The sequence below is a fragment of the Mobula birostris genome, chromosome 27 (genome assembly GCF_030028105.1).
Source record: "Mobula birostris isolate sMobBir1 chromosome 27, sMobBir1.hap1, whole genome shotgun sequence".
Taxonomy (NCBI): domain Eukaryota; kingdom Metazoa; phylum Chordata; class Chondrichthyes; order Myliobatiformes; family Myliobatidae; genus Mobula; species Mobula birostris.
In genome coordinates this window covers 24969225-24996014 of record NC_092396.1, presented here as the reverse complement: position 1 = coordinate 24996014, position 26790 = coordinate 24969225, and the positions used below count along the sequence as shown (strand labels likewise).

The window sequence follows — 26790 nt, the reverse complement described above, 5'->3', positions numbered from 1 at the left end:
CTTCCTCATTTTTCCCAGAAACGCAGGCCATTGCTGCTCTGCTGACATTCCTGCCAGCAGCTCCTTCCAATTTACTTTGGCCAACTCCTCTCTTATACCACTGTAATTTCCCTTACGCCACTGAAATACTGCTACATCAGGCTTTACTTTTTTCCTATCAAATTTCAAGTTGAACTCAATCATACTGTGATCACTGGTTCCCAAGGGTTCTTCTACCTTATTGGAGTTGGAGTATTGTGTGCAGTGAGGTCATCTAGAAAGATATTAATAAGTTTGAAAGAGTGCAGCGAAAATTTCCAAGGATATTGCTGGGACTTGAGGACCTGAGTTTTAGAGAAAGGTTTAACAGGTTAGGCCTTTATTCCCTGGATAAGTCCTAACCTACGGTCCAGGTGCAGATAGAAGGAATCGGCAGCAAAGACACAGGTCGGCACAGACTAAATGGGCCAAAGGGCTTGATCCTGCACTTTAGTGTTTTATGACTATGATCGTTGATCTTAAAACATAGGTTTTAATTCAACTAAGGTAGGTGGGAAAGTTAAATTCACACAATAAAATTGGTTTGGAGTTAATCATTAAAGGTGACCATGAAGGTGCTGACTTGTTGTAAATCTCATCCTATTCAAATATGTCTTACAAGGATGGATATTATTGAAAATAGTGCCACATCCTGAAATAAAAGATTAGGAGAAATCTTGCTTAAGTATTAAGGATGGTAATAGGCAAGACTTTTAAAAGATGAGCTGGGTGTCCACAGGCTCAACCAGCAGGAGAGTGGGGGAGAAAATAGAACTGTTTCTGTTTGGTTCTCACCTGTAAGCATGCTCTCATTGACCATACACTCTCCAGTTAGAAGTGCTGCATCACAAGGAACCTGAATTCCATCTTCAGGGATCACAATACAGTCACCAGGGACTAAATCCTGAGAATTCACCATTTGCTCTTCTGTAAAGAAAAGGAACAGTAAACTAATTACCAGAGTACACAATACAAACTAGCAAGAACCAATACAAAGTTCAAGGATGATACCAATGGCTAGCCACTGAGTGAGTCAAAAGCTGACTTAACATACAACCACACATACAAACCACAAGGTTATCACACTGATTATTGTTGCTAGATATAAACTAAGTTTACAGTTGTCATACAAATATATAATATGCTAATTTCAAAATTCTATTATATGTTGAAGTGGTTAGAACAGCACAGGAATGAATACAAGGGAATTAGAGATTGTACACACACAATTATATCGAATGCTGTTGATAACTTCAATCTAATAAATAGCTAATAAAATTGTAAAAACACAAAGCAAAAATAAAAGTGCATAATGAAGATTTCAGAATCTAAATCATGTTTATTAACACTGACATATGTTGTGAAAATTGTTGTTATTGTGGCAACAGTACAGTGCAAGACATAAACATTGCGATAAATAGCGATAAAAATAAAATAAATTGTGCAAAAGGCGAATAGTGAGATTGTATTCAAGGACTGTTCAAAAATCTGTTGACAGAGGACACAACCTCACCATTCTTCCTTTGCACTATTTATAAATATATTTTGTTAAAATGACAGTAATAACCTCAAATCAATATTAATTATTATTTTTATTCCTAACTCCCATTTCATTTACAGGCACAACATAGGAAAGGGTAAACGGTTTGTACTCCAAGTCTGAAAACAGCAAACAATTTGGCAAGTCAGAACAGGAAAACCAGTAAGAGAACTACTTACATTGTAACATTAACAGAGCAGAAAATTCATCAGATATTTCACTGGAGTGTTAATAAATAGAACAAACCTAACTCTGAGACATACAAGGAGATAGTAAAGATGACAGTCAAAGAGGTAGTGTTTAAGGACTATCTAAAAGCAAGAGTTGTGAAGAGGTTTAGGGAGCGAACTCCTAGCTTCAGACCTTGGCAGCAGAATCAAGGTGGTGCAGTGATACACCTCTGAAGACAATGACAGAATGTAAGCATCTTGGAGGGGTTCAGGGTTGGAGATGGTTACAGGTATAGGGAAAGGTGAAATCATAAAGGACTTAAGACAATCTTCATTCTTTTTTTTTTAAGTCAATGTAATTGAAAAGATGCCATACTTTAATGAACAAAGAAATCATGGGTTAACAGGACTTCGGTTGAATGAGAAATCAGAATAATTTCGTGTGAAGCATTAAATGAAGAAGGGCGGCATGGAGCACTTTGGAATAACGAATCCAATGGCATGCATAAATGCTGCAGCACCACTTGAGCTGGGGCAGAGGAGAGAGATAACTTCAGTGAATAATTAGGCAGGAGGTTCAATTCAAAAGTAACAACAAGATCATGACAACTTGTTCAGTTTTGGAGCAAAGCCAAGGCACGTGAAGCTGAGGAAGAAGTTTGTGAACAAGATTGAAGACAAAGACTTCCGAGCAGATGCATGTGCAGACACATTCTTGAAAATAATCAACTGGTGACTGCTGCTACTAAGGACTGGGTCAATTATTCTCTGCCATTTGATAATGGATTTGATTGTCAAGCTCGTTATTTACCCTCTTATCTTCTACCGCTGCTGTCTTTTACTGAGATTTAAAATTCACAAGTGTTTTCGCAACCCTCCAATACTTTGCTCAGAGCCAAATGTGCCCCAACAAGTACTGGCAGGTTGCTCAATCAAGGAGAATAATATCATTGGTTCTATTTTCACTATATTTAAACTGCACGAATTTTTCAGCAACTGTTTTGTGATATCTCAAGGTTATAAAAGGTGTTATACAAATTACTTACAAAATATATTGACTGGCTGTGGTCTAATTAAAATCAGAGGTTAAACTGTGTTTGCATCCATCTTACGGTCCAACTGATACTGGAGCAGTTACAGTGCTGCCATGGAACAGGTAGAAGTCCTTTCTTTCTAAAATTCAACACTAAATTGTACAGCACCTTATCCAGTAAGTCACTGTGATAGAACTCCCACTAATTGTCTCAACTTCACTTGCTGTTTCGTGAAAAGCACTTTTATACAATTACAAATTATGCAAACAGTCCATACTGTTCTATTTGATAATAAGAATATTAGCATCAACCACTTACCTCCAGTATCTCTATGGACACGTACATTAAGAGTCAATTTTACCATATTCCGCAATGTTACACTTTGCTGTATACAAAGAAAGCAGACACAAATCAGTGTTCTGTCATGAAATTCTTCACTTTCACAGCTTAATTCCAACAGAATCAACAAACTCATTCGCAAGGCCAGTGATCTTGTGGAGATGGAACTGGACTCTCTCACGGTGGTGTCTGAAAAGAGGATGCTGTCCAAGTTGCATACCATCTTGGACAATGTCTCCCATCCACTACATAATGTACCGGTTGGGCACAGGAGTACATTCAGCCAGAGACTCATTCCACCGAGATGCAACACAGAGCGTCATAAGAAGTCATTCCTGCCTGTGGCCATCAAACTTTACAACTCCTCCCTTGGAGGGTGAGACACCCTGAGCCAATAGGCTGGACTTATTTCCTGGCATAATTTGCATAATTTACATATTACTATTTAACTATTTATGGTTTTATTACTATTTAATTATTCATGGTGCAACTGTAGCGATAACCAATTTCCCCCGGGATCAATAAAGTATGACTACTACTACTAAGTAACCACATTAATGAATCACAATGTACATTTACATCAGAACCAAATGTACCACTGATTAGTAAATTAGAAATATAATAGTTATCATCATTGGACAATCATCTCAGCACTCAACCACACCATGGGAACATTTGCACTTTAAACTTTTTTTTAAAGCATTTACTCAGTTATGCATAGATGTCTTATGATGATAATGAGGTTTTCTTAAAATTACTGAATAGAAGCAAGATGTTTACCTAGGGAAGGTATAGATACATTGAATTATCTATATCCTTCAAAAATGGCTCATGTGAGTAAAGCATTATTATAGCTAGTCTTGTTTGGAATGACTACTGTGAAAGTTTAATGGTTCCATGAAATAGGATGTAGGTGTTAACCAGGGAGGGAGGGAACCTTTGACTACCAATCTCAAATAGCAAGGAGTTGATTCTGACGTCGTAAAATGAATTACTGTCTCATGTCATGTGATTTCTAAATCAATAATATACTCCAGTTTTTAACATAAAATTTAAAAGAATATTCGCTGACTTCTACAATTGCAAAAATCTGCTTATCACCATTGTTTTTACTGGGATTTCACATCTGACGATCAGACTTTGTACAACAAAAAGCAGATTGATATTTAACATCTAAGGCTCACAGGGCTGTAGTTATCCTTTATTAAATAAAAATAACATTGAACACTCCTCCAATCTTCTGGCACCTCGTCTATGGCTGATAAAGATGTAAAAATGAATCTCCTCCTTTGTTTCCCATAGCAACCTTTGAAGTAGCAAGTGAGAGCGGCACCATTACAGGGTGGGTACCATTGAAGAGAACAAGTCTTGTCCGGAGTGAGTTTTATTTGAGTTAATAAAAAGAAGGTAGGTGTAAGAGGAGGGGCCATTGCGGAGGGGCTCAGTGTTAAGAGTAGTCAGGCTTTGGGTCAACAGGCTTCGTCGGAAACAGGCAGAGGTTAAGGGTACTGAGTCATTTGTCTTGATTGTGGAAATTGAGCTTGAGAAATTGGAGCTAAAGGTACAAGTTCACAGGAAGAGGCTGCGTGAGTGACCTAGGTGGGTGCGAAACTCAAGAATTCAGAGAGACGGCACAGGCAAGAACAGGTGAGTTTTTTTTTAATTGTCTGTAAATCCTTAGTCTTAGTTCAGTGTAGGCAGGATGGCTAATGCATTGGAATGCTCCTCCTGTGAGATGTGGGATTTCAGGGTATCCGACCGTATCCCTGATGACTACAGCCGCAGGAAAAGCATCCAACTTCAAACCCCGACTGACAAGGTCAGTGAACTGGAGCTGGAAGTACTCAGGACCATTCTAGATACTGAAAACCTCAAGATAGAATTTTTACTGAGGTGGTCACACCTAAAGCGCAGGCTTCAGACAGTAGATGGCTGACCACCAGGAGAAGTAAGAGAGTTAGCAGTCAGTACAGGGTTCCGCTGTGGCATTCCCTCAGTAACAAGTATGCCACTTTTAATCCTGCTGGGTGGGGGGGTGGGGGCACATTAGGAATGACCTATCAGGGCACAGCAGCAGCAGTAAAGCCCGTGGCACTGTGGCTGGCTCTGCAGCTCAGCAGGGAAGGGTAAAGTCAGGCAGAGCGATAATGATCGGACACTCGATAGGGTGACGGACAGCAGTTTCTGTGGCCAAGAATGAGATGCTGGGATGGTGTGCTGCCTCACAGAGTGGAGGGTGCCTGGAATGTGTTTCCTGGGGTGGTGGTAGAGGCAGAGGCAGACACATTAGAGACTTTTGAGACATTTAGGTAGGCATATGAATGAGGAAAAATAGAAGGATATGGACATTGTGTAGGCAGAAGGGCTTAGTTTAGTTGGCCATGTGATTACTAATACATTTGGTTCTGCACAACATTGTGAGCTGAAGGGACTGGTCCTGTGCTGTACTGTTCTATGTTCTACGTACCCTGGGACAAATCTTAGCTGACCTCGCGGGTTTATCAAACCTTATCCGTCTCATGACATTTAACACCTCCTCCTCTTTGTGCTCCAGATTATCCATTTAACTCGCCATCTTCTATTGCAGATGAGAAATCCTCATTCCAGACATCACACCCATCTTCCTCTAATTCCCACTACTCGTTGGCAGCCCTATAGTATGACCCAGCAATATGATTGGCCTCTCTCTTATTCCTAAATTCTATCCACATGGCCTCATTGTATGATGCTACCAGTTTATCCTCTCGAAGTATCGTCATTATTTTCTCCCTAATCAGTGCTGCGACTCCCCCCTCTTATTTTGCATTCCCCTTTACAAATGCTTGTGTGTACTTGGGATTCCAAAGAACACACTTGGGCAATACACGAACTTAATAGAAATTTATTTGGAGGTTATTAATCTGTAAAGGATATCGTATGACATTCATACACTCCCATGATCATCACTAAGTAGTAATAAAAAAGGCACTCTGGCAAATTTCCCTTCCCTGCCTCAGAAGTGATAGCTGACTAACTTCAGCTAATTCTGCACAGGCTGGGGCTATCTCCTGGAAGCACTTATAGGGTATACTCTGTTCATTGCATTCATTGTACCACTAATTAATATTAACAGCTGACTCAAGAAAATGCAACAGCAATAAAGATTTAGTACAATATCAAAACCCCCAATCGCTTGGATTATTTTAAACTGTTGATTTAGTTTATAACCGCATAACCACATCCACATTTCTGTGGACATTTCAACAAGGAAATATCACCTAATGCTTTTAACCTGAAATTGTGATTAAAGGGAGACGGTCCAGAACTGTTTAGTTAATATACAGCGTAGACCACAATGTGGTAGAGGCAACTTATTGCTATCCCACTCCCATTTTCTACATGTTTCAAGGCAATTTATTCTAATTACTGTTGAATGAGAACAGAAAAATTTAATTTCCTTCCCTAAATTTATTCTTTACCTGCCCTATGCAAGCAGATTGCAGATTTAGATGCTTTTAATACAAGTCCAATTCTTACCCTAAATTGACTCAAAACATCTGACTGCATAAGGAAACAACATGCTGACAGTATTTTGCAATTTGCGGAACTTGGGATCTAAGAACCAGGTGTATTTTTCCTTTCACTGCACGCAATACAAACTTGTACATTTACCATGTATAGTTCACCTGCAAATCGTAAACACTTCATTTTCACGCACAATACCTCACAAAATGCACAAGTAAATTAAATAGTGGATTAATGAACTGCAAAAAAAATCCTCTAAGTATTTGATAATTCAGTAGAAATTCACAAGATGTAATTTGCCAGTGTAACAACTTTTTTGGTTTCAAGTTTAAAACAACATGTAGACTTCCAGCAACAGAGCTTTAGGTCCTCCACACTATGGCAACTTGTCATTTGCTTCTTAATGATGTACCTTGTGCGTCTGGTAGAGGGATATACTAATGGATATAACGGAGATTAATAGGATACATGCTGCATAGTAATAATATTCCTCAGTGACCCAGAGTACAATACTGAAAATCTGAAAAATGTAGAAAGGATTCAGAACCTGGAAGAGAAAACAAAAGTTCATCATTAAATTTAGAACTGAAAACCACTTTGCAATTAGAAATACAGTACTAAATTGCATCACTCTTATAGGTTGATAGAGCTGAGCTCCCATTCACCATCACTTTTATCTCTGCTCATTATTTTCCCCTTTATTTCCACCACTCAAAATGCCAAATTAGAGTGCATTTTATTTACTCTCAAGTACCTAAACCAAATGGTTTATCGGGACTGTTAAGTATCAGCTGGGTCATTTACTGAGACACCCGAATTCAACCTCTTCATGGTATGTACATATACAAGCAAGCACAGAATGTACAGGGACAATGACCAAGTGCAGCAACACTATGCCTTCTCTATTGCAAGAGTATCAAAGGTCATATACAAATCAAGATCATATAACACAGACAACAGGAATTCTGCAGATGCTGGAAATTCAAGCAACACACATCAAAGTTGCTGGTGAACGCAGCAGGCCAGGCAGCATCTGTAGGAAGAGGTGCAGTCGACGTTTCAGGCCGAGACCCTTCGTCAACCCTTCTTCCTGACAAAGGGTCTCGACCTGAAACGTCGACTGCACCTCTTCCTACAGATGCTGCCTGGCCTGCTGCGTTCACCAGCAACTTTGATGTGTGTTGCTCATATAACACAGCACTGATTAGGACCGAAAGCTGGACTCTTCCCGTTCATCCTCAGACACAGTCCATATGACATTCATGTATTTGGCCCAAGCTATATGGATGAAAGAAACCCTAGTTTCTCATATTAAAATGAAGCACTTACCTTAGAGTAAGCACTTTCACTTCTCCGCTGAAGGTTTTTGCCCCCCCATTTAATGGGAAAGAATACATAACAGTAGGAGGTTAACTTCCCCTTTACAACCAACAACTAAGTTCTACTTGGAAACTTGGCTGTTTTTACTGCTCCTCTGTTGTGCAATATCATCATCTGAATATGGTTACAACTGCATGAATGCACTCTGGATCACTCATCTTCTGACATTCAGTCAGAGTTTTTGAACTCCAATTTCATACATCAGCACATCACGGCACAGTGATTAAGATAATACACACAAAATGCTGGAGGAACTCAGCAGACCAGGCAGCATCCATGGAAAAGAGTAAACAGCCAACGTTTCAGGCTGAGACCCCTCATCAGGATGCTACCTAGCCTGCTGAGTTCCTCCAGCATTTTGTGTGTGTTACTTCGATTTCCAGCATCTGCAGATTTTCTGTCATTGATTAAGATGTTCATTTTACCATCTATCCAGTCTAAATAAAACACCTACTGCAATGGAAAGAAAAACAGGACCGTATCAACTCACCTCTTCTACTAACAATGTGAAGTATGATTTTACAAGCACCTCAATCACGTTTGGTCCATACACCTGCCTTCTGCAAGTAAAACAAATAAATTATAGCAATCCAGAAGAGCCTAACTTTTGCCAAGGCTATGCTATCTGCAAGTCTGAAGACTGAACATCCAAGAAGCACATCATGTTCAACTCTAACCTGTTCTCGTCCTTTACTGACACATCTCAAGCTCAAGTTCAGTTGTCATTCAACCATACTGGCAAACGAAACAATGTTCCTCTGGACCAAGGTGCACAACACAGTGCAGATAACTCACACACGTAACACATAAGGTGATATTACCAAAGGTAAATTAACAAATAATAGGGCGCATTTATGACACAAGTTTAAAAAGTAAACAGCATAACGCTACTGACACTATATGGGGGAAGAAGCTGTTTTCCATTATGATAGTTATTAACCTAATGGTACCTCTTGCCTGATGAAAGGGGGGTCAGAGATTGTTGGACGGATAGAAGGGATCATTGACAATGCTAAGGGCCCTGCTTACGCAGCGCTCCTGATAAAAAACCCCTGATGGGTAGAAGACTGACCCCCATGATTCTCTCAGCAGTCCTTGCAATCCTTTGTAGGGGCTTGTGGTCAGATGCCTTGAAATTCCCTAACCAGATGGTGGTGCAGCTGGTCAGGAAGATCTCGATTGGGCTCCTGTAAAAATTGGTTAGAACGGGGGTGGGTGGGGAGGCGGGAGGTGGGAGCCTCACTCACCTCAATCCCCTCAAGAAGTGGAGATGCTGCTGAGCTTTCTTGAACAGAGCGGTGGTGTTGGAGGTGGTCCCAGAACTCCCAGAAACTTGGTGCCACTGACTCTCTACATGGAGAAGCTGTGTATGTGGAGTGAGGACTGGTCAGCCTGCACCTTCCTAAAGTTCACAATCATCTCTTTGGTCTTGCCCATGTTGAAGCTCAATTTACTGCCCTCGCACTATTCTACCAGCTGCTCTACCTCCTCTCTGAATGCTGTTTCTTCATCGTTGTTGATGAGGCCAACCACTGTTGTGTCATCAGCAAACTTGATGGTTCTGTTTGAACTGGATTGAGTAGTGCAGTCATGCATCAGCAGTGTGAACAGCAGCGGGCTGAGCTCGTAGCCCTAGGGAGCACCGGTACTCAACGTGATGCAGCTAGAGATGTTTTTGCCAACACACACTGACTGTGGTCTTTCGGTCTAGAAATCGAGGATCCAGTTACAAGGGAGAGGTGCTGAGACCCAACGAGGACAGTTTACCCACCAGCTTCTGAAGGGTGATCAAGTTAAATGCCGAGCTGGTCAATAAACAGCACCCTGGCATATGAGGCACCATTTTTCAAGTGGGACATGATGGAAGAGTACAATTTGAGCAATAAGCAAACTGGAACGCGTCCAATGTGGCAAGAAGATGGGAATTAAAGCAATCCAGAACCAGCCGCTCAAAACACTATTATTGTCGAGGTTAGTGCTACTGGACAGTGTCGTTGAGGCTGGTTGCTTTCTTGGACTCTGGGATGATGGTGGCCACCTTGAAGCCTGAGGGGACAGTGGACAATTCCAGAGATGTTGAAGATGTTTGTCAGAACCTCTGCTACCTGGGCTGGAGAGTCCCCCAGCACCTGACCAGGAACATTATCAGGCCCCATAACTTTACACGGGTTGACCCCTAGCTAGAATCTTCCTCACATCAGCTGCAACCAGAGTTTCTACTCCTCAGGGGGGAGGGGGTGGAGAGGGAAGGAGGGCCTTCCTTGCTGGCATATCATTCCATGCTTCAAACAATGTAAAAGACATTCAGCCTTTCAGAAAGAGAAGCAACACTGTCATTGGCACGTAGGGTGGACTTGTAGTCTGTTATTGTCTGAATGTGCCGCCAAATGCGCCTCATGTCTCTGGTTTTACAGAAATGGCTGTATATTCTCTGTGAATAATCCTGTTTTGCCTTCTTAATGACGTGGGAAAGCACAGCTCTTGCTGACTGAGAACCGTCTTAATTCCCAATCTAAAGGCAGCATCCTGATCACTCAGTTGTGTCTGGACCTCTGCGGTCAGCCACAAATTCTGATTTGCCTTCACATAGATGTTTTTAATAATGGTGACGTCCTCAATGTATTTCTCGAAGTATCCAGTCACAGATCTCGCATATTCATCTATGTTAACGTGATGGTTGTAGGCAGCTGTCTCCCTTAACATGCTCTAGTCTGCGTTTTCAAAACAGTTCGCATTACTGAGGTTGCTCCTTCCGGCCAGGTCCTTATCTCCCTTTCAATTGGCTTAATTCATTTAATCAGTGGTCGGCATGCAGGAATTAACAGAAATGTTCAGAGAATCCAAGGTGAGGGTGGGAAGCAGCTTTGTATACACCAGGGATATTGACACAAACCAGGTCTAATGTGCTCTCTGGTAGGAAAGTTAACATTCTGATAGAATTTAGGCAGGACCATTTTTATGGTAGTGTGGTTGAAGTTGCTAGCAACAATAAAGAAACCATCAAAGTGTGTGATTTGCAGGTCACTGATAGTGCTGTAGAACTCACATAGCACTTCCTCAGCGTTAGGACAGGGGGGAAATGAATACAGCCACAATCACAATAGCAATGAAAATCTCTCGGTGAAGCCCAGTATGAACTCTACCATAGGTAACCAGCTAGCCACGCTGTGCTTGTATGTGGGAAAAACAGGAGGGCCAGCATTGCAGGAAGGCAAGTGTCTGAGATAACTACAGCTTGTTTGGCGATCCATCCACTACTTGCATGCCACATACCCTGCAACAGTTAATTGAAAACAAATTAAGGTGCTGGATGTTGCCGTGGCAGTGCTCAGGAATGGCACTGGAAAGCTCGAGGGTAAAATAATGTTAAATAAAAATGCCATAGCCAAGTTTTACAAAGCCTATCCGGTTCCTTATGCCATCCGTGATAAAGTAGCCAGTGAGCTAGATCTCCAGGGGGCAGAAGGAATTCTTGTCAAGGTTGATTGGAGCCCATGGGCATTGTCAATGGTTCCAGTAGCAAAGAAGAATGGGTCTGTCAGGATCTGTGGTGATTTTAAGGTCACCATCAACCCAGAACTGAAAGTAGATCAATACCCTCTGCCCAGGATAGAGGATGTCTTTGCAAACCTTTCTGAAGAGAAATACTTCAAACAAAGTGGACTTACTTGAAGCCTACCTATTGATGGAGATCCAAATGATTTATCACCATAAACAGTCACAAAGGGCTTTATCGCTATAATGGCCTTATTTTTGGAGTAGCATCTGCACCTGCACTCTGGCAGAGAGCTATGGAACAGGTGCTGCAAGGCTGCCCAGACACTCAGTGTTACCTGGATGACATCATTGTTACGATGAGGACGACAAGGAATACCTACTGTACTAAATCACATGAACAGTGTTAAAAAGATTAGAAGGTGATTGGTGGGCTCAGAGCATGATACAACAAGTGTGAATTCCTTAAACCAAGCAACACTTGCTGTAGTCACATCATTGATGCACAAGGTCTACACAAGTGTGCTGGAAAAATTCAAGGAGTGATGGATGCTCCAAGGCCACATGATATGTTACAGTTGCAGTCCTTTTTTACTATTTGTCAATTATTTTAAGAGATTCTTGCCAAATCTGGCCTCTGTGCTCCACTCCTAGAATGCATTACCGACAGATCAGGAAGAAATGACAATGGACAAAACAATGTGAGCTGGTTTTCAGAAAGGTAAAGAAAATAACGACGTCAGTCTCTGTACTCACACATTATGATCCATATCATCCAGTGAAGCTTGCCCGTAACACCCTCGCCTTACGGTATAGATGCAGTCATGTCACATGTTATGAATGATGGAAGTGATTGCTCCAAAAGCCTTTGTATCGCATTCCCATACCAGTGCACAGAAAAATTACACACATTTTGACAGAGAGGCCTTGAGTCTGGTTTGGAGTATAAAACGTTTCAAATTCTGGTTGAAACTCTTATTACTTATCATCAACCACTAGTGTCCATCTTCCAGTCCACAGAAGGGAGTGCCACTAACAGCATCAGCGCAAATGCAGAGATGGGCTCTGTTTCTTGCAGGACACAAATACAAGATAGAATTTAAGAGGACAACTAATCAAGGTAATACTGATGGATTGTCCTGTTTACCCATGTAAAAGGAAACATCTGAAAATTTACAAAAGAGGATAACACACTTGGTGCATTCTTCCTAATACAAATCAAAAGCCTCCCTATTGCGCCACAGATGTTCCAAAGGGAAACCAGAAAAGAACCCACGCTGTGTCAGGTAAACATGGTAACCTAAAATGGCTGGAATGTGCAGCAGAAACTCCAGTTTTACCAGTGTCAGGATGAACTTGCCATGGACGGAGGCTGCCTTATGTGGAGATTGAAAATTGTTGTACAACCCAAGCTGAGAACTAAAGTGTTGGAGAACTTAAATGCCTGTCATCAAAGCATGGTCAAAATGAAAGCACTGGCCCGAAACCATTTGCAGGCCTGCGAATAAATTAGCAGATCAAGCAGATTGCCAAACACTGTTCGGGATGCCAGCGTATCCAGAAGATACCAACAGAATGCCTCTCCATCCCTAAAAGTGGCATGCATTGCTCTGGCAGAGGACTCATGAGGATTTTGCTGGACCATTCATGGGCACAAATTTCTTAGTAGTAGTGGATGCAGCTACCACTGGCCAGAAGTGTTTCCAATGGCCTCCACTACGCCCTCACACACTGCTGATGTGTTGGGTAGCCTCTTCTCAAGGACTGGTGATCCAGAGCACTTAGTCAGTGACAATGGACCACAGATTTTTGCAGAACAATTTCAGTCATTCCTGAAAATTAATGGAATAAGATATATCACATAAGCACAATACCACCCAACTACAAACAGATTTGAGGGAAGGTTTGACCAGTGTCCAAAGAACAATGTCAGCAAAACCCACTACGCCAACACTAAATCAGAAGCTCGCCAATTTTCTCCTTGCAACTCACCAGCTATGCCTTTCCTGCGATGTCCCTTTCGCGCACGCTTGGATCTCCTCAAACACAATCTCAGGAGGAGCATGCAGGACAAACAAACAGCTGTGACAAACAGAGGGTTCCTCATAAAAGGAAGTTTGATGTTTCACTCCTGGGCAAATAGTCCTGGTGAGGGACCAAAGAGTTATCAAGAGTGGATACTGGGATACGATCTTGGTGGAGAATTGGAGCTTTCTCCTTCACAGTGGAAATTGTATCTGATGTCATCTGGAGACGACACACCGATCAGTTGAGGAGAGCAGAGTCAATTGTTAGAGAGGAAAGCTGCCACTTCTTGCAGGCTGTGGATGTCTGTTTAGTTGTTGTGTGTGTGTGTGGGGTTGTAGTTGTATATGTATGTGTACGTGCACGTGCACGCACGTGTGTGTATACGCACGCGTAAATATACACACACACAAAGTTGAAGTGCATTCTATATTGAGTTGGAGTTTATAGCTAAGCAGGGAGAACTGTTGTGTATTTAATATTTCAGTAATATTTAAGTAATATTGTAAATATATTGTTTGATTAAGCATTCTTTGTTGTTTAAGCAATTCATCATGGGTTATATTTAAAAGTATGTCAATGGGATAAGTCATTATGTCACCACATCATATGTGCGCGCCACGCTAAAAGTAAAAATAAACGTACACAAATTATCCCCGGCTCTGTGTTTTCTTTCAATTAGTTTTATGTTTAGGAGTTACAAAACACAACAACCAGGATATGGCCTGGAGTGAGTACTAGCTACAGGAAAAGGTTGGATTGTTTATTCTGAAATGTCGGAGGCTGAGAGGGTGACCTGACAGAAGAATATAAAATTAGGAGAGCCATAAATAGGGTAGATAGTCAGAATTTTTTCCTCTAAGTAGAAATGTCAAATACTAGAGGGCATCACTTTGACAAGTTTAAAAGAGGTTTACAAGGCAAGATGTGTTAGTGGAAAGTGCTTCGAACATGCTGCAGGGAAAGTGCTGGAAGCAGATAAAATAGCAACATTTAAGAGGCATTTAAACAGATAATGACAGGCATGAATGAAGGGATTCAGACCATGTGCAGGCAGATAGGATTACTTTAAATTGGCAGCATGCTTGAAATAGGCTGCAAGAGCCAAAGGCGTTGTAGAAATTTAACTTGCAAAGACATCATTTGTATAACTTGTAAGATACCGCTTAATCTGCAACAAAATCCTTTGTTACTAAGCTTGAACTCCAAGTTATGCACCTCCTTGGAGATTTACCAACTGCTTGCTTCCAGTAATATTTTAGCAAAACACCGCCTATTAGAAACCCAGAATTTCTATTTTCAGCCAAGGACTTACTTCTTATTTTGGTAGTGTCTACTCAGTCCTTTCTGTTGTTTATGGATGTCTTCACAAGTCAGCGATTCATCAAGATCACTGAAATAAGAAAAACTCACCATGTTACAAACCACACACAGGGCAAAAACTTGCATTTGTACAAAAAGAATTAACATAGGAAAAATGGATACAGACTTTGTGAGGGGAATTTAATAAGAAGATAAAATTCCAAATGTTGAAGCACCATCAAACAATGGGGGTCAAGCAAGGAAGGGGAGTTTGAATAAGTGGAACACTGAGGCATAGGATTTCAGCAGCAGATTCAAAGTTCAAAATAAATTGTCAAAGTACGGAAATGTCACCATATACTAGGCAGAGATTAATTCTCTTGCAGGCATTCAAAGTAGAACAGAGAAATACAAAAAAATAAATGAAAAACTACATAAAAAGACTGGCACAGCCACCAATGAGCATAAGACAACAAACTGTGTAAGTAAGTAAATAATACTGAGAACAAGTTGCAGAGTGCTCGAAAATTAGTCTATATGTTGAGGAATCAATTCAGAGTTGAGGTGAGTGAAGTTATCCAAGCTGATTCAGCAGCCTGATGGTTGAAAGGTAATGACTGTTCCTGAACCTGGTGATATGGTACCCGAGCCTCCTGTACCTCCTTCCCGATGGCAGCAGTGAAAAGAGAGGATGGCCTGAATGGTGAGGGCTGTTGATGATGTTGCTTTCTTGTGGCAGCGTTCCTTGTAGATGTACCCAATGCAGGCTTCCGTTCTTTGGCATTGGTGTTTTCATACCAGTCTATGATGCAATCAGTTAGGTTACTCTCCACTATGCATCTATAAAAGTTTTAAATTACATGCAAATCTATGCAAACTTGTAAGAAATTATAGGTAGTGCCATGCCTTCTTCGTGATAGCACTTATGTGCTGGTTCCAGGACAGATCCTCTGATATGATAACGCCAAGGAACTTAAAAGTTACCAACACTCTCCACCTGCAGTCCCTAATTAAACAGGCTCATGGATCTCTTTTTTTCTTCCTCCTGAAGTCAATAATCAGCCTTTTGGTTTGGCTGGCATTGAGGGAGACATCGTTGTATCATTAAACCAGATTTTCAATCTCCCTTCTATTTGCTGATTCATCACCATCTTAGATTTGGCCAACAACAGTGGTGTTGTCAGCAAACTCAACTAGAATATTGGAGATGTACTTGGAAAGAAATTGGGTTTTTAAAGAACTATATGTTACGGTAGGCAGGGTGGATAATCAGCCATAATACCAGTGAAAAGTTACATACAGCGTAATAACGCAAACACAAGAAAATCTGCAGATGCTGGAATTTCAAGCAACACACATAAAAGTTGCCGGTGAACGCAGCAGGCCAGGCAGCATCTATAGGAAGAGGTACAGTCGACGTTTCGGGCCGAGATCCTTCATCAGGACTAACTGAAAGAAGAGCTAGTAAGAGATTTGAAAGTGGGAGGGGTAGGGGGAGATCCAAAATGATAGGAGAAGACAGGAAGGGGAGGGATGGAGCCAAGAGCTGGACAGTTGATTGGCAAAAGGGATATGAGAGGATCATGGGATGGGAGGCCTAGGGAGAAAGGGGGAGGGGGGAAGCCCAGAGGATGGGCAATAACGGATGGGGTACGAGGGAGAGGTGGGGCATTAACGAAAGTTAGAGAAGTCATTGTTCATTAATGGAAGATAGAGAAGTCAATGTTCATTAATGGAAGTTAGAGAAGTCAATGTTCATGCCATCAGGTTGGAGGTCACCCAGACGGAATATAAGGAACTTCCTTGTTCAAGCAGGGCTAAACTCACCTCAACATGACTGTTACAGTTCGGGTTGCCAACTTTCTCACTCCCAAATAAGGGACAAAAGTAGCAGTCAAATCACGGGACACTTTACCCCAGGTAAGACTACCATGACCATGAAGACTTGCGCAGGCACCTGTCTGCGCATGCGTGACGTGTGCGTAGCTGTACTCATGTGTGTAAGTGCCGATTTTTTCTCCACAAATCGGTTTTGCCTTCATCTTCCCGACTATACTGTACATACATTATTTCTACTTTATATAGACTGTGTACTTATCATATCATTCCTGCTTTCACTATATGTTAGTGTTATTTTCAGTTTTATGTGTTATTTAGTATGATTTGTTAGGTTATTTTTTGGGTCTGGGAACGCTCAAAAATTTTTCCCAAATAAATTAATGGTAACTGCTTCTTCGCTCCACGCCATTTCGGCATGAAAGGTTTTATAGAAACGCTCTACCTTAGCGGGGAAAATACAGGACAAACCAACTTAGCCCAATATACAGGATGTCCCGGCAAATACAGGACAGTTGGCAACCCTATGTTCAAGTTCAACAGTGCGTGACAGGGAATGAGGAAAGGTGTAGCTGACTCAAATCGTTTCCTCGCGGCCCGGTAGCACATGCTCTGCGGCCCAGTGGTTGGGGACCACTGATCTATAGCACTACCAATAAACCAATATGCCTTTTTACTATTCAATTTTATATTATCTGCAAACTAGAACTGAGCCCTGTGAAATCCCACTGCAAATGCATTCCTATTCATTAAAACACCAGGTGATAATTGCCTCTTGCTTCCTGCTGCTGAAGCAAATTTGAATTTTAATTGTTCAAGCAATTTAACATGCATAATTTTATAAAGTCCAGAGATTCAATACTTGTCAAATGTGGTACGTTCGGACTTCTCATTGACTTTTCACTCAACCCTGGAACAGCCGGACAATAAAGGTGCATACATCAAGATGCTCATTATCAACAAGGCTTGGCATTCAATGCCATCATCCCCTCAAAACTAATCATTAAGCTTCAAAACCTTGGTCTCAATACCCTTGTGCAATTAGAACCTCAACTTCCTCACTTGCAGTCCAACTCAGTTCGAATTAGCAACATCTCCTCCATGATCTTCATTAGCACAGGTGAACAACAAGGTTGTGTGCTTAGTCCCCACTCTAATCACTTTACACTTATGATTGTGGGGCTAAGCACAATTCCAATGCCATCTTCAATGCCAGTGGTGACGACCCCACTGTCAGAGGCTGAATTAAAGATGGTGACAATATTAGCATATAGGAGAGAGAATGCCATAACAAATTCTTACTCAATGTCAGCAAGACCAAGAAGCTGATTATTGACTTCAGGAGGAAACCAGAAGGTCCATGAACTCATTGGAAGAACAGAGGGGTTAGCAAATTTAAATTCTTCAGTGTTATTATTTCAGAGGACCTGTCCTGGGCCCAACACATAAGTGCAATTATGAAGAAAGCACGGCAGCATCTCTACTTCCTTAAGAGTTCGCAAAGATTCTAAAACACTGACAAACTTCTGTAGATATGCAGCGGACAGAAAATTGACTGGCTGCATCACAGCTTGGTATAGAAGCACCAATGTGTTTGAACAGAAAATCCAACAAAAAAAGTAGCGGATATGGCATAGATAAAGCCCTCTCCACCACTGATCACATCTACACGAAACACTATTGCAGGAAAACAGCATCCATCATCAAGGACCCCCATCACCCAGGATATGCTCTCTTCTCCCTGCTACCATCAGGAAAGTGGTACAAGATCCTCAAGACTCACACCATCAAGGTCAGGAACAGTTATAACCCCTCAACCATCAGATTCTTGCACCAAAGAGGATAACTTCACTCAATTTTACTTGCCCTATCCTTGAAATGTTCCCATAAACTATGGACTCGCTCTTCATCTCACGTTCTCGATATTTATTGTTTATTTACTTGTTATTATTATTTCTTTTTTTATTTGCAAACTTATTGTCTTTTGCACACTGGCTGAACGTCCGTTAGTGTGATTTTTCATTGATTCTATTACGGTAATTACTCTATTATGGATTTATTGACTATGCTGGCAAGAAAATGAATCTCAGGATTGCATATGGTGACATATAGTATATGCACTTTGATAAACTTACTTTGAATTTTCTCTCAGTGAATTCATTTCTTAACCTGACACAACCTTCTCTGACCATGACAACACTGACCATCTTTCAAAATGATTTATATTGTTTCACAAGAGTCTTTGCAAAGATTTTTTTTTATCCACAGCATGATATTAGTCTGACAGATCTGTTATCACTCAGTCCAATGCTTTTTAAATAACAGTAGTGTAGCGGTCAGTGTGACGCTATTGTAGCTGGGGCATCACAGTTAAGAGTTCAGTTCCAGGGCCCTCTGTAAGAAGGTTGTACATCTTTTCAGTGAGCAAGTTGGTTTCCTCTGGGCGCACCAGTTCATCCCACATTCCAAGGTTAGTAGGCTAACTGGTCAGTGTAAGTTGTCCTGTGATTAGGTTAGGGTTAAATCAGTGGGTTCAGGGGCAGAGCAGCTCAACGGACCAGAACAGCCTGTTCCACACTGTATCTCTAAATAAATAGATTGAGGAACGCCTGGTGTTCCTACACAAGTTCACTCACCTGAGCTTGCAGAATCTTCCCTTTTTATCGATCCAAATGTAACGTAAACCCTCAAATGTGTAGTATCGAATCACACTTTTCTTTTAAGGAAAACATAATTTGTGTAGATTAGAACATGACATTGCCTCAAGCTATAAGCAACCTGGATCACAACAGTACCATGCTATCCAAGATGAGGCTACTTACTGGGATCTGAGTGAGTGTTGGCAATGAACGGGAAAGGATGCCCATTGTTGTTTTACCTTCCACAACAGCTGTTTATTGGGATCAACAAAATTCAATTTTGAAATGCATCCAAAAAAAAAGTGGCTGAGAAAATACGATTCCTCTCCCTAGGTGTATCAAAGTTCAAAACTACCTCAACCTTAAATCTTTCTAATTCACATGAATTGTAATCATGTCTGCTCCCTTCAAACTTTTTTAAATCAGATTTAGTTAAGAAAGGAGGCAGAATGGACAAGTTTGGCCCCCCTTTTAAAAATATACCTTATACTTCGAACGCTTGTAGAGCTGTTCAGTGTTTTTTTTTCAAAGTTAACGTGGTTTTAATTCAGATGTTTAAAACAACAAATAGAATACCAATATTCTTGAGTATTCCAATTGAATACATTTGGGCTTAATAAAATATAATGATGCAATTTTGAAATTGTTATCTTGTTCAATTCAGTCAACAGGGTTGCATCTACCAGCTACCCACTTAACTTCTAATCCTATATCATCGGATGTCTACATACCTTCAGTTCTGGATTCCTGCACACACCCAATCAATTTTGCATCACCACTGACAATCCTGTGGTTCATTATTAAGGGGCCTGGAGTACTTCCTACTAAGTTTCCACTCCTTAGGTAGACTGAATAGTAATTGTAATCAAGTTAGAGAATGGCTCTAATTCAGCAGTTTATTAACAATGAATGGGAAATGGGAAAATAATTATATTGGCTTCCAGAGCTGAGAGTCCAGGTAAAACTCTTCAAGTTCATTCATTATGAGGATATGCCCATTGCAGACAATGTTGGTATTTGCTATTGTTTAAATCTATTTGGCTTCAAATTTAAAACAATAGTGTTTTCTTTGCATCAGCTACAGTAGGAGTTCAGAAAAAGAACAAAAGTGCCAGAGAAGAGTAATGAAAAGCACAGATAAAACGGTCTGAAGTTGACTGCCTCTCACTCTACAACTCAGACCCTCAGTTGAACTCCAAGCATTAGTTAAAACAATTTTCTACAAACTCAGTCCCTGGGACCTATAGAATCATTGAATATAGTCAGGAATCAGAGTACTGACTGCTGAATCCAGCATAGAGGATAAGTAGTGAGTTGTATTTTGCCAATAATGTGCACAGATATCGCATTGATGTTCATTTTTCTTTGTATTAAGTATACACTTCTGCTGTGATAATTGTCAGTCCTAATATTTGTATGTAATATATACATATTACGGTATCTGCTTTTTAGGCAACCTTTTGGGATTGAGGCTTCCACCATGTGGGTTCTTAGATGGTGAGTTAGCCAGTAGAGGAATTGCAGGCTCTTCCACAGATGGAAAGGGTGACAGAAATTACCCATCCATCCAGTCAACCAAATTGTAGGTTACTTGCTGCACAAAAAGAATGAAATCACAAGTTGGTTCTGTTAACTGGGAACCTCATAGTTGGAAGCATTGATGATGTTTCATAGACGACTGTAATTATTCCAATATAGGCATTTATTGGCAATGCTAACCACTTCCACTGAAGGTAAAGTGATATTTATAGCTGAGGGCATTCCATTCAACAATATGCTGATGTTGAATTCCCAAACGGCAATGATCTTGGTATAATCACTGACCAAATTACTCATATTAATACTTTAGCAACAAAAGCTGGTCAGAAGCTGAGCATTCTGTAAAGAATGATCACCTCAATTCCCCACAGTCTTCACAAAGCACAAATCTAGGGTAGAAGATGCTTTCCACCTTCCTGGATGAATATAATGCCCTGCAACATTCACCATTCAGAACACATCAGCGGTCTTGAATAACAGACCATGCAAGTCTTTAAACATTTACTCTGCACCACCAGTGTACCATAGCAATAGGGTGTACCATCAACACAGTGCAACACAACAACTCAACAGGATTTTTACAACAGTAACCATCAAAACCACAAATTCCACCACCTGCAAAGATGGTCAGAAATGCACTCTTTTCCATAGACGCTTCCTGGCCTGCTGAGTTCTTCCAGCATTTTGTGTGTGTTGCTCGGATTTGCAGCATCTGCAGATTTTCTCTTGTTTGTTAACATCACTACACTTTTAAATCCTCTAAGATTAATTGGACATCGTTTGCTGTTCCTTGCTCACTGCTGGGTCAGAATCCTGCACTCTTGACATCACTACCATCGTCATCTCAGAGAGAGCTAGATCTGAGCAACAAAAGCTAGCTTTGGTTTCAATGATCATATGCTCAGAATTAAAAAATCAGGGAATAAAATCACCTGCAATGTCAAAACCATAACATTGGGAGATACAAGTAGACCATCTGGCTCTTCCAGCCCAGTTGACAGACTTCCTTTACCATTCCTTTATCCCTTAATGTCCAGAAATTTATTAATCTGCTTAATACAACTCAGTGGCTAAGCCTCAATAGACCAAAGATGCACTGCCCACTGATGGCAGAAATTCGACCTTATTCGTGATTCTAGACTGTTCAGGCAGGAGAACAATCCTCTCAGCACGTACACTATCAAGCCCTTGTATCAAGTCTGTGAATTCAATGATATCACCTCTCATTTGTGGAGTCGACCTCTGCTAAGCTGCCTGCCCAAAAAGCAGTCTAATGAATCTTAAGCAGAAGCCTTTTATGGTGTGTAAGTAATTTTTGTTTAAGTAATGACACTAAAACTGTTCGGTATTCATGGTGCAGTCTCACTATGTCATTTATAACTACAGCAAACTATCTTTCCTCAAAGCCTCATGGAACTAAGTTCAATATGCCATTTGTCTTTAAAATTGTTAATTTTCAGTCACTTGTGTGCAAAGACATACAGGTCCCTTTGAATGTCAACATTTCCCAACTTATCAACATTAAAAAAAAATCTCGCCTTTTATATATTGTACAAGTGTCCTAAATTTCTATTCTATCTGCTATGTTCTTATCAAGTCATTCAGCTTTTTATATTCTCTCAAGTCTTTTGCGGTCTCCCTTTCTTCTCACAATGCCATCCAACAAACTTGTACGTATTTTGACAAATGGTTGCCTAGACCTAACATTCAATGTGAATAGCTAGGACTGAAGCTCTGAAACCAGCAGTACTCCATGAGTCAATCTGCCCATCTGAGAGAATCCCATTTACTTACAGTCTTCACTCTACTGATTCTCAATCTATGCTAATATACAACTCCTAATATAACTAACTTCCTATGTAGATCTGATCAAGAACTTCCCAAAAATCTAAATGCACCACATCTACTGAATTCTCCTTATCTGTTCCACAGTGATTCAAGGAACTCCAACAGAATCAAACATGATTTCCCTCTAATAACTCCAATACTTAAGTGTTCTGTTATGAGATCTTTTCCCAACTACTGATATGAGGTTAACAGATCGGATAGTTCCATTTTATTTTCCTTTAATAGTGGAATGCCATTCACTACTTATAGGAACAACCTCAAAATTTTGAAAGATGAAATACAATACCTCCACTATCTTGACAGTTACCTCTTTCAAAGTCTTGAGATGTAGATCATTTGGTCCTTTGGAGCTATCACCTTTGGTGTCAATAACTTCACAAGTTTTTTTTGAGAATTTCATTCAAATCTTTATTGTTAGTTCTCTAGACACTTGGTTTTCTAGTATTAATGCTAGTTTTTAGTCTCTTCCATGGAAATGGATGCAAAGTATTTTTTCAATTGTTCTGCCATTTCCCTTTATTTAAAAACTTTAACCTATTACTGTCTGTAAGAGAGCTGTATTTTCCGTTGTCGTCTTTTTCTTTTTATGCACCTCCACAGAAGCTCTTACCATCCATTTTTGTTTCTCTCCAGTATACCCTCATGTCCTAACTTCCCTTTATCAGATGTAATTTTTTTTTTCCCTATTTCTCATCTTCTCTGAATGCTGAATTACAGGCCATCTATTAGTGTAACACGCTGTAAGGTTTCACTGCTAAGGCTAATGTAATAGCTTCTATGTAATGTTCCACTGCTAAGGTAATGATTTCTCTGTATCTGTAATGTTTGGGTTATGACTAGAGATAACGGGGCTTTGGAATGCAGGGGTTAGCCAATGGGAGAAATGTTGTTCTTTCTTGTGTGTCTGGGAGTCGGGTTTTTCGCCGGGGAGTGATGGAGAGAGTCGGAAGACCACTGGATGGAGTGGACTGAGGAGCAAGGGTCTGAGGGCCGGCTACACTTGGAGGTCAATGGTAACAAATGAACAAACAGTGAGCTCCAAGGATGCACAATAGACTGTTTCATGAGAATGGGCCCTCTTCTTTTTTTTTTGTTTCTTTACTAACCATATAGTCAAATTAAGAATTATAAAGATCAATCATTTAATCGCATATTGTGTACTGTTTGATGCTTTGCAGTGCGGATTTGTAACTGGGCAACACATCATGCAGCATTCACACAAATGAGATCTCTCAGTTTGGCGGGGCTAGAAGTTGTTTTCCCCTAGATGAACAAGCGCTGGCCGAGCCTAAGGGTTACATTAGTTAGAACCAAAGTTTACTGGGAACAGTACTGTTAATTGGCAAATGCACATTTGACTATATGGATAGTAACAAAACACAGTAAATGATCTCTTACCTCCTCCTGCTTGTGTAGTTGAACTGTCTCTTTCCAATCATCTTCAAATCCTATGGCCATAGTAATTTGATTATCATCTTCACTAGCTTCAGCTGATTGTGGAAAACTACAAAATAGAGGCACAGGAAACCAAAGTATGAGAGTAATGTGGTACATGTCCAAAAAACTAATTTAACCTGAACTTGACAAGTGTTTAGTGCCATAGACATTGACACTGGCAGCTGGAACACAGATTTCTGCAGTAGAATTCAAATCCTGCAACCCATGAATTTATAGTGTATGTCTAATAATAATAAGAGTGGAAGTGGACTAGCAATATTTCCTTTGAATTCATCAGTGGAATTTATCAGAGGAATAATTGTTGTGCAATACCAACAATTTTCACAAATTAACTCCTGAAAGCCACCTGATTAAGATTCACAAAGTACACTTCTGAAGACTCTCCAAACTAATGGCAGAAGGCACAGTCAAAGTAGTTCCAAGTCAGTATATCACAACCAGAGTGAAGTGGGGAGAATTACACTTAACTCTGCATACATGCTGGGTAGTACTTCTACTGAATTGAACCAGTGTCTTAGTGAAAAGCAAAGTAATGAAAGGATAGAATTTGGCTCAGCACATTAATGCGTAGTTAATATGCAATTCTAAATATGACTGACTCATAAATCACACACCGACTTTTCCAATATGATTTACGGTACTGTGCTGAAGGCTTGGGTAGCCTAAGACTTTTGTACAGTACACTGTAGTAACTTTATGCACTGCTGCTACTGCAAGAAACATCATGACATATGTGAGTGATGATAAACCAGATTCTGGTATGGGTCTCATGGTTGGGGAGAAGGGAATGATGACTGGGAAAAGGGGAAGGGAAGGGAAAGGGGAGAGAGAAGGGATCATGAAGCACCAGAGAGACATTCTGTAATGATTAATAAACCATGACCTTGCCTGGTGCCTCAGGGCTGGGTGCGTCTGCACCCATGCCACCTTCTGCCCCTGACACTCCTCCTCTGCCACCTATCTCATATCTCTCCGGCAGCGTTCTACTCTCACCATTCCCAACATCCTCTGCTCCCTGCATATTTACAAGCTCCCTTTTTCCTCCACGTTGACAAATACAGTACTGCACAAAAATCAAAAAGAGTTCTGACCAGTGACCAATCCAGACATTGGAAGTTTTGTGAGAGGAATTCACTCAGGTCCTCTGCCTGAGTAGAAAAGGCAGCAGTGGGATGCTACAGCAATAAGGAGCTTTGGCCAATGACAATCGGTGCTTGGGATTGATCAGCAAGAGCAAATTAAAGGAAGGCAGGGGCAAGCACAAAGGCTGTTGTCTGAGTGGACAGTCAGAGTGGTGACCTTGAGGCCTCCACAAAGAGAGGCTTGAGTCAGAGAAAGCAAAGGAAAGAAAAGCACTAAGTTTTTTCCCCTTCCTTTCTTTATATCTGCTCAGTTAGGAATGCCGGGGAGAATAGTGGAACGTTCCTCTCACATGATGTACAAATCCACACTAGAGAGCTGGAGCTGGAACTGGAACTGGATGAACTCCAGAACATTTGGGAGGCTGAGGGGGTGATAGATAGGACATATGGAGAGGTAGTTACACACAAAGTGCAGGACACAGGAAACTGGGTGACAGTCAACAAGGAGAAAGGGGTTAAGGACCCACTGCCAATACAGAGTACCCCTGTGGCCATCCCCCTCACCAACAGGAATACCACTTTAAATACTGTTGGGGGGAGTGGGGAGTTGACCTAACAGAGGAAAGTCACGGTGGTCGAGTCTCTGGCACTGTCGGGCTCTGTGACTCGGGAGGGAAGGGGGAAGAAAAGGCATGTTGTGATGATAGGGGGCTCATTAATTAGAGAAACGCACGGGAGGTTCTGTGGGAGAGAACGACATTCCCAGACGGTATGTTGCCTTCCAGGTGCCAGAGTCAGGGATATCTCGGATTGAGTCCTCAGCATTCTTAAGTGGGAAGGTGAACAGCCAGAGGTTGTGGTCCACGTAGGTACCAATAATTAATCACCCTCTTGAAGTCAGTATTTAGTAAATGCACCTTTGACAGGGGAGGAGAAGATGATGGCGCGACGCAGCGCGCGTGGTCTCTCCGGTGAATGATATCTGTACTTGTCAAGTAGGATGCCGTGCACAATCCTGATTTGATGGAGACAGATGTGAGAAGCATGGAGGAACATCTGGAGAAACTTCTGAAATGCCCGCTTCGCTGCCGCTGCTACTGTGCGATCGAGAATCTCCGGAGGGGAAGGCCCCAAATCCTTGGCTTTGCCTATTGTTTGGCGGCCGGGGTCGGGGTCGAAGCGCTCGGCAGAGATGGTGCTCGGTGCTCAGTGTCGGAGGGCTGGTCGGAGGCTCGAAGTTTTTGGACGGACTCAAGAGTCGGCTGTGGTCAGGTGCTTCCAGGGTGCTGCATTGGCAAGTTTGCGGCGCTGGAGGTTCATGGCAGGGAGAGCTTTCTTCCTTCTACCATCTGCGTGAGATGATGGGGTTTTTGAGAGACTTTTTTTTAAACTGTGCCCATGGTCGGTTCTTTATCAAATTACGGTATTGCTTTGCACTGTTGTAACTATATGTTATAATTATGTGGTTTTTGTCAGTTTTTCAGTCTTGGTCCATCTTGTGTTTCTGTGATATCACACTGGAGGAACATTGTATCATTTCTTAATACATGCATTACTAAATGACAATAAAAGAGGACTGCG

General features: G+C 41.1%; 1 protein-coding gene across 2 annotated transcripts in view; it reads right to left on the bottom strand.

Annotated features, from left to right (window-relative positions):
* The window catches only part of atp13a2 (ATPase cation transporting 13A2), a 94754-nt gene that overhangs the window by 35075 nt on the left and 32889 nt on the right, over positions 1-26790 (bottom strand). For both annotated transcript variants that reach the window (XM_072244938.1, XM_072244939.1), the window contains exons 5-11: positions 24068-24173; positions 19280-19359; positions 14821-14898; positions 8476-8545; positions 7018-7152; positions 3081-3147; positions 814-945 (exon numbers count right to left, since the gene is read on the bottom strand). In XM_072244938.1, the coding sequence (XP_072101039.1) occupies positions 814-945; positions 3081-3147; positions 7018-7152; positions 8476-8545; positions 14821-14898; positions 19280-19359; positions 24068-24173 (668 nt within the window). The remainder of the gene's footprint in view (positions 1-813; positions 946-3080; positions 3148-7017; positions 7153-8475; positions 8546-14820; positions 14899-19279; positions 19360-24067; positions 24174-26790) is intronic.